We start from the raw sequence: 9,245 nt of genomic DNA on the forward strand, positions 1-9,245 counted from the left end.
TCGGTGCGTAGAATAGTCACCATACAATGGGCCCCGTCCGTATATCTGATCTTAGCGGGCATGGTACACGTCGTATTCGTTGTTGTCGTCAGGGGAACGCGCGGTTGAGGCGGGTACGGCGATCCGTATCGTCGTCAGTAGAGAACCCAGGTTTAACGGAGGAAGCAACTCGGACCGCGAAGAGCTCTTGCCGTTTAATGGCAGACCGCCTCCTACGGCGCGGATCGGATGTTGTCGCGCGTCGCGAAGGGCTGGCGTATAGGCTGAGCAAAGGTAGAGACGCTTCCTGACGATCGACGATTTTACCTTTTCCCTTTTCCTCCTCGCGGCTCGTTGAATCGCAAACGCGGCCCACAAACCACGGGACCTTGATCGAGCAGATGGAAACGCCATCTAAATCTGGGCACATCGTCCTCCGTTTCGCTTTGCCACGGACCGCAGAGGGACGTTACACGAGACGTCGGAGCCAATCGAACGCCCGGCGAGTGTCACGTGACCGCCCAATAATAAAAAAAGGGTGCGGCCGTATCCATTCATGCCCATTAAGCCGTTGATAGGGGATCCTCGATCCGACCCAAGCGGCGAACGCGCTGAAGCTTGACGAGAGTGTATACGGCGCGAACCAACAGACACGCGCGTTTTGGCGTCGCGCTTCGTTGGGAAACGCCAAGGTCTCATTGGTTCTGAATGAAGGATGGTGGGTAGTCCTCAAGGCAGCTTGCTTTGACGTGTACCCCCTATTCTTCAATTAGAGCCAATCAGAGCTCGGCGTTCTGACCTCACCAGAACCCCTGGAAAAGAAGCAGACGAACTTGCGCTCCACATAGGCGGCTCTGCGTCTTATGGGTGGTACATGCCTAGCACAAGTTCGTCTGCTTCTTGAACGGGGGTTGCAGCGATGTCAGAAGGCCGAGCTCTTACTGGCTGATTGAAAACAATGGTAGGTGGACCTCGAAGCATCTAGCATTGAGGTCTGCGCACTATTTGTTTCAACCAGAGTCAATCGGAGCTCGGCAGACTGCTTGCTCTCCTCTCCGCATTGGTTGGCTACGATAGCTCGTAGCGTCCATAGCGGTCCGTCGCGAGGTGAAATGAAAGGGTCGTTTCGTCGTGCATGTTGCGTGCGTCTCTCCCGCCCTCGTTCGCATGAGGGGACTTCGATCAACAAGCCTATTTCGTTCTTTTTTCTCCCCATTGTAGGGTGCTCGATGAAGCGGCGGCCTTGGTCGATCCTGGAGAGTGTAGCGGTACATGCTCGTCTAGCCCGAACGATCGGGAACCCTGAATACACAAGATTCTTACTTCTTAGGGACGGCAGAAATTGAAAACGTTAGTCGAAATGTGCCACTGTCGCCCCACATTGAAATAACTTTGTATAAAGACAGTTGCTTCATGTTTTTGTATTACGTAGTAAACACACTTATTTTTTTTTTTTTTTTTTAGAATATACCGAGTATATGCGATCTGTTGGGCGGTGGTTCAAGAAAGCGCCTTAACAGTTTTTTTTGTTTTTTTTTTTTGTCTACAATTTTATTTTATTTGGTGATAAATGTATACGGATAGAAATAGAGGGAGAGGATGAGACGAGAGAGCCCGGAGAAGTCAGAACACCCAACTCTGGTTGGATTCATATTAGTGGGTCTCTAATCGCTGTTCGGATGTGTTCGAAGGCAAAAACCAGAACGCCAAACGCTGACATTTCCTTGTCCTTGTTCTTGTGCGCTTTGTTTATTACACTATGTGTAGACAACTACAGTGACTACCGGGTTGAGAACGGCAAGGATATCCTCTAGCTCTGCCGCTTCCAGCGTGAGCTTTCACTCTTCGATAACGCTCCGTGCGTTCTCTAGCGCGCTTGCGCGGCAGCCGAAACACGTCGAACGACAACGATGACGTGCTGTGTAGGCCTGGCATCCGAAGAAGATGCCCTTAACTTCTCATCCTGTCGGTGACGATCTCCTTTCGGCTGATTTTGGATCTCGAATACGATTCAATCTGTTCCTTCTGCAGGGAGAGTCCCGCCGATTCCCAAGTCAAGTCCTTCGAAGAAGAGCAGATGGGCGCCAAGGCTTCGACGTCGAGCCGGCTGGCCTATGCCTTCTTCTCGATCATCAGGGAGATCCTGCAGTACCCGTGGGGTGCCGACGCCCTCTTCATGGTAGCGCTCGTGCTGCTCGCCTCGCTCCTCGTCATCTTGTACTACATCGTCGCCGTTGTGCTGCCCATCCTCGTGCTGGCCGTCATGCTGGCCATCCTGAACTCCGTGCTTCTGGAGAGCAGCTACTGCGGACGCTTGCTCCGCCACCTCAAGCTTGCCTAGTGAAATTGTGAAATTGATTCTGGTGTGCGGCGGCATGGTCGTAGCCTCGTATTACTAAATCGTTCGTAGCCTCGTATTACTAAATCACAAGCCAAACGGATTTTTTTTAAATCTGACCTGGGCAGGAAACGGGTAATGAAACTGAGTATGCGCTGGGGAACCAGAGCATTTCAGAACCACGAGATCGGTTGTTTAGTTCCTCGTTGAAGACGAGTTTCTCTTCGACATGAATGTCATTATTGTTGCACGCTTCTGCATCATTTTGTAGCCATACGTGATATGTAATATGAAACTCTGAATATGCACACACCGCACTGCTTTCGCAACTTATAAGGGGAAACACAAAAGGTGCGAAGTAGTAAGTACTTATAGTTCTGGACATTCGCCGCCGCATTTACGCTGGCGCTGCCTTCCTTACCTGCTCCCCCTGGTCAGCAGATCGCTAATTCGTGAGGCTTGGGTGATTCAACAGACTATAACATTGTTAAAGACGTCTGATAGTAAGTGTTGGGAGGTGTGACACCACTCGAAACGAGCTAGGGGCTCTTACGTCATGAAGCGCGTTGCGTGGTACGCTCGCTATTCGCCGTGTTGTGTCAATTAACCTATCCCGGACCAAAGTGTCTTGATTCGAAGACTCATAACATTCATTTGCTCGGTTGGTTCACCTCGTATAAGGCATCGGCCCTTGCACTTTTAATTCATTTTTCTGGAATTTAATTTTGTTTGAACAGGCAGGGCCGCGACAACACTACATCTGTGTTCCAAGGAAAAAAAAATCTTATTTTTAAATCAAAGGGCTAAAGTAAACGCGAGGGTAAGCGTTCGGTATACCGTGCATGCCTTCCCCTGTGTCTTGTGTGTACATCCCTTCTGGGATTAAGCACATCCGTAGTGCAGTGATAGACAATGCGTTTGAACAAGAATTGGTCTTTTAAGAAGCCTTGAAATACGAGGCTGCATTTGTATTTGCGTCAATTTGCTACTTTTTTGTATTTTGCTGTACATCTTTGCTTTGTTCTGGGTGCATAATGTTTGTGTGGGTGCGTGTGTGTGTGTGTAAGACCTAGGTTGTGAACGTAGAACTTTGCATACTCGATGTAGTGTGAATGATTTTATTTAACTGAACAAGGTTGTGTACAATTTTCACGTGTATGTACAGGGTAGTTCTGTTGACAGACATGTGCTGTTATCTTGTAGTTGCGTACGGCTGCGCGCAGTTAAGCTATCGAAAGTGTTCATTAGTTTAGTTAAAAAGTAAGCCTAGCATCTTGTATTGCTATTTGTCTAAATGAGTAGCGATTTTTAAAATATGCATGTTGCTACAGTGGTAGCCAGAATAGTAACTTGCAGCTTGTGGTGCCGTCTTTGCAGAGATGTCTGAAGTAAACGCACTTTGACTTTTTGTCTTTGTATTGCTGAAATATAGGCATTTGGGATCCCAAGCACACTCACACGTGCGTGCAGGGATGCGCAACAGTCATTTAATGTGAACACATGCTATTGTTTATAGATCTTTTTGTTTATGATGGTACCATTGTGTAGTGCATATATGTAGACCGAGCATTCCAATTACAGTAAAAAAGCAAAGTTGCGACGTGCCATAAATATGTACCCAGGCTGCGCAGAATCCATAGGCTTACAGCATACCTCGGCGAAACTCATAGCAGAGATATTTCCACAGTAAAGCATGTCGCGCAAATACCGTGAGCAGCCTTTAATGTGCAATGCTAAAAAACAATGCTACAGCCGTTTCGTCCTATAGGAAGTATTCACTGGCGGTCATAGCTGTGTGCGCGACTGCTGAGCGCGTGCTAATGGCTAGTTTCCAGGGTTTTTTTGCAACGTGCATTCCACACCGTCAAAATGGCCGGTCTTAGCAGCCTATTAAAGGTGTATCCACATGACAGACCAAATTGCTGTTTTGGTCCGCGGTCCGCGCATCACGTTATCTTACGTCACCGTTCTTCGAGGTCCGCCGGCGGTCCGCGGCCCGCGCTTCTGAGAAATGCCAAGCGACTTTCTCGCCCGGACCTTGGCGGCGGACCGCGGCGTTTTTAGCATAATTGAAGCGCCCAGTCTCGCAACAAGCAGACTTTTGTTGTTTAGATTGAAATCCAAAGCCAAAGTCGTTTTCTTTTGGCGCCGACTGTTGAAGACGAGGAAGACGAACCTTTTGTTGTGCGACGATGCAACTTTTTACTTCATCGAACTCATGAAGCAATTCCCCGCTCTGTGGGACAATAGTCGCGACGACTACTCAAATAATCATCTAAAGATGTCCCCATGGCTTTTTCGGTTCACCTAAGTCCTCCTCGTCCTCAATAGTCAACGCCAGGGCCATTGCGGCCAAACGTCTCTTTCGTTCAACCTCCATCTTGGCTCCTTACAAATAGCCTCAAAGCAGCTCGCTGCATGCGTTTGGCCGAGCAGTGAGGTCGAGGGTTAGACCGGCCCGTTCGCTCTGTCGTCTTCACTTTTGGTCCGCCGTGTGGATGCTCATTGCAGCCGGGCGGCCCGCGGGCCGCGCATCACGTGATCAATCGGTCCGCGGCCCTCTCCGTCGTGTGGATACACCTTAAAGCCTAGTTCACATGCAGCGGTTTTGGCCCTAGAGCGGCGCGATTTCTGCCGTCGCGGCGCTCTGGCCAGCACCAGCAATACTGCGGCACGAGCGCCGCGACGGCAGAAATCGCGCCGCTTTAGGGCCAAAATCGCTGCATGTGAAACACGCTTAAGGGTACTCCGGCGATTTTTCGAGGTACCTCAACTAACTATATTTTCTGACTCCCCGGCCTTTACCCTTTCCGGTACGCTATTTAGTATCGCGAAATTCATAATAGTTATTGCGAAATCGGCAAATGAAAATGATGCAAAAACCAACATTCAAATATACCCGCACTTTTCAGTACCGTGACGTCAGTGGAAGGCAAGCTTGCCAGTCGAGCGAGCAATCTAAAAAACAAAATGTGCCAATCATTTGTTCCGTGCTGGAGCACGGGTCCTGGAGCGAGCTTCCAAGGCATTCATTTGACACCATGAAACTGCTTCGAATCAGTTGGGAACAAATTCTACAGTCCAAAGAGTGAACCCCTGCACTTCCACTGACGTCACTTTTTTCTTGTTGCCAGTAGAGACTTTCAGTTTGAAAAACACGGTGAGGACCAAAATTGTAAATTCAATAACTTCGTGAAAAAAAAAAGTTATTTTGACCTAATATTTCGGATACTATTTTGGCGATGTTGTTTGGTGAGTTTAGCCAAATTTAAGCAAATCGGGGACCATGAAGAAATCGCCGGAGTACCCCTTTAATTAATGGGGGCTCGTTCTGAGCATGCGCTCTAGACAGCACCCACAAATATGGCGCCCAGTGAATACTCCTTATACCGGGTTTCTCGGTTAGGATCGTAGTGTTGCGGCAAAGCGACAAGATGTGGTGGTGCTGGCACTGTGCTGATACACCTTCTTAACGTACGCTGTGCTGTGTCTGGCGGTCAAGGATCATGTAGTCAAGGGGGATACATTTAAGTGTCCCTGTACAATCGCGATGCGTCTCTTCCGGTCCCGAAGATTAAAATTAATTTGGCATCACTAACCTACAACGTTTGTTGCAAGGGGGCTAATGCTACCGTGTGTAGAGAGACACTTCGAGGGGCGTTAAACTTCCTTCTCCTTTTCCTGAGAAGAAGAAAAAGGAGAGAATAATAATTGCAGCGCAACATTTACGTCATGCGACACGTGTGCGTGAAGTACGATTCCGAAGTGTGGTTTTATTTCGGCGCTTCGTACCAAAATGGAAGCATGATATAGAAGCACGTGACAATTCTCAGATTTATTCGCGACCTACTAGATATTCCACAATTATTTTTTTTTTATTTTTTGAGGAAAATGTATTTTAAGAGACACGTACGCTACCTAACAAGCACCTTACTATTTCGTTTTTATTTTATTATAGTGTTGTGTTTTCCTAAAAACATGTGTTGTGTTTGTCTGGCACCCTCAACGTCTGCCTTGACGCATTGCGACGTTTCGATATATACGGCACGTGGGATTATCCGGGAGGAATCAAAAATTAAGTTTGGCTTTGGTTTAAGGTTCGGTGATTTCAGTACGTAGAGATGGCAGAAGAAATGCAAAACAAAATACGTAATAATGTCTTTTTTTTTTTTTTTTTTTGGGGGGGGGGGGGGGGTTTGTTGGTAATACAGAATGAATCGTGGCACAAGCGTACATCGAAACAGCCCCACAATTCCCTTCGCCGCGACGTCTCCCGGGATTATCCGAAAATTTTCGATTTGAAATAGCGACTTTTTGAGCTCAAGAGATAAGATGTCGGGAAGCTCGGGCGCTGTCGTGTTGCCCTGTCGAGGACTACCAACATTTCCGGAGGGCAGAAAGGCGATTTTTTTTGCGATTTCAGATAAATCTTCACTCAACTGGGTTCAACCACCCTGACACGTTTTGATCAGGATGAGCGTGGTACCTGCATGCGGTTGTGTACCAGTACTGCCTGATGCACGACGAGGATTCCGCGGGCTATACTTTATAGCCGCGGCGCTGCACTGGCTAAATTTCTCGTGTACAGCGGAAACACTAGTCACCATACAACACGATTTTACACAATCGGCAACAATGGTTTAGACTTTAGAGTATCAGAATTGAAAGATGGGCTCGTTGGTGCATCGTTGGACGGAAGCGCCGAACAAACGGGCGAAGAAGTAGACAAAGCCGTGGCGTAACATGTTTCCGAAAAAAGTCCATTGTGAGATTTGTCTTTGTCTATCTCTTCGTCCCTGCTTGTTCGGCGCTTCCGCCCATCCATGCGGTTAGAGCACAAAGATGGCTGGAAAGCCCTTACGGATGAAGCCCGGCTTTTGTAGTGGCTCTATTTCCCGCCGGTCACTCAGCCGGCGAGTGTGCCAGCCTATCGCGAGGTAGGCTGTACTCCGTGGAGCGAATATGCGGCTAAAGTGAACTAGAGGGGTAGTGAGGTTAGACAACGACGTGCGTCATGCATTGCTATGAAGCGGCAAGCGTGGAAAAGCCTTGGATGATCCGAGCGTTCCGAGGGCCTTCGGCGAGAAGGTTTTGCTTGGCGGTTTGGCAGCGCGAACTGGCTCCCGTTTATATCTTCCCCCGTGTTTTCTGTCGCTTAGGCCGAACGCAGTGCAATGCCGAATCGACTACGACAACGACAATAGCAGTAGCACAGTAAAGGCACTGCGAAGCTTGTGGTACTACAGCCCATGCTTTAGTGGCGCCCTCTCGTGTCGTCCACACGAAGTGTTGCAGCCGTCAGCGCTCGCTGAGCTCGCTGCCCTTCCTCTAGTTCCCTACGCTGCGAAGAACCAACGAACTTCGCCCGGCAGCGGGATATCGGTGCCCGAGTGGGCTAGCGCACACCTGGCGCATACCAGCTCGGAGCACGTGGGGCGAAAGCTCGCGCTACAGAACCCAGGAATCTTGGTTTCCATCCCCACCCCTGGTATTCGACATACCGACGACACGCGCCGAGGGATCGCCGCCGCGCGAAGCTTGTCGATTTTTTTCTCTTCATGGAGTCCAGCCTTAACCCGTTTGGGATATCTGTCGGACGAAGGTTATCTGTGGAAGGACGTTTATGAGTGCATTTACGAGGCAAAGAGTGCAATTTCTGGTTCGCGCGAGCCATGCGTGGATAGCAATGTTTACATCGTTCTCGACGTATTTTGGCTGCTTGCCAAAAAGGTTGTTTATACGGAGTGCAAGATCGTCTGCTTCTTGCAAAGGGTTTCCGATGATGTCAGAACGCTGAGCTCTTATTCGATGATTGAAAAAATAGTGGGTAGACCTCAAGGCACCTGGCACTGAGGTCTACCCGCTATCCTTCCAATCTAAGCCAATCAGAGCTCGGCGTCGGTTCGACGTCGTGCAACGCCTGCGCAAGAAGCAGTCGACTTGCTCTCCGTGTACTCCGTTCACTCCTAAGGTGACAGTGCGATGGAAGCTACGTGCTCGCTTGATCAGTCACATGTCGATATTTCGCCACGTCATTACGCTCACGTCCACAGCCCCGTACAGAGTACGTCAGCTGGTCGAAGGGAGGTGGCGTTCGCGTTCGAGTGGAGAGTTGTGACAAAGGCAGCTAGCCTTGCGTCTGGCCGCCACATCCGCAAATAAAATTACTGTGACGTACTTACAGTCATTTAATTACTGTAGCCACAATACACTCCTTTAATTACTGTAACTACAATACAGTCATTTAATTACTGTAACTACAATACAATCCTTTGATTACTGTAACTGCAATACAGTCCTTTGATTACTGTAACTACAATACAGTCCTTTAATTACTGTAACTACAATAGAGTCCTTTAGTTACTGTAACTACAATACATTCATTTCATTACTTTTCGCAGTAATGAGTAATGTAATTCGTCACTTTTTTGTGTTAGAGATGGAGTAATTTAATTAACTACACTTGGGCGGTAATCTTAATTAAATTTGATAATCACTTTTTAAGCTTTAGGCAGGGCATGTTTTGTGCACCTGCAAAGAATACCGCTCCCAAAACACAGTAGGGGGCGAAGAGTTTAAAACAAATGCATGAGGCAGCTCACGGTCACGGAGAGGACAAACAATTTAAGTGATTGGAAGCGTACAATAGTAAAGCGCAAGCACCCAGGGAGAATTAAAAAAAAAAAAATTGATACAAGAAGGGATTGAATCGTTGTTCCCAGCACTATGACGAAGCTTCATTCTTGAGTGGGTCCCTGCTATGAGCTTGATCACTGTCCCTTGAGCACAAGTTAAGACCAGGAATCCAGCACGCAAAGGTTGACACTGCAAGAGCTTTATGAACCCTCTCATGCGACCTATCACGAGCACGCTTCTCGCTTTCTGATTCGTTCTTCGGCACGGCGTTCTTGTCGGCTCATTCCGTCAC

General features: G+C 48.3%; 1 protein-coding gene across 3 annotated transcripts in view; it reads left to right on the forward strand.

Annotated features, from left to right (window-relative positions):
- Positions 1–3,725, forward strand: part of LOC120844844 — a 31,089-nt gene extending 27,364 nt beyond the window's left edge. For all 3 annotated transcript variants that reach the window (XM_042289526.1, XM_042289527.1, XM_040216817.3), the window contains one exon: positions 2,011–3,725. In XM_042289526.1, coding sequence (XP_042145460.1) covers positions 2,011–2,320 — 310 coding nt within the window. In that variant the 3' untranslated portion in view covers positions 2,321–3,725. The remainder of the gene's footprint in view (positions 1–2,010) is intronic.
- The last annotated feature ends 5,520 nt before the right edge of the window (positions 3,726–9,245 follow it).

Source organism: Ixodes scapularis, unplaced genomic scaffold (genome assembly GCF_016920785.2).
Source record: "Ixodes scapularis isolate PalLabHiFi unplaced genomic scaffold, ASM1692078v2 PGA_scaffold12__126_contigs__length_90152505, whole genome shotgun sequence".
NCBI classification, from domain to species: Eukaryota; Metazoa; Arthropoda; class Arachnida; order Ixodida; family Ixodidae; genus Ixodes; species Ixodes scapularis.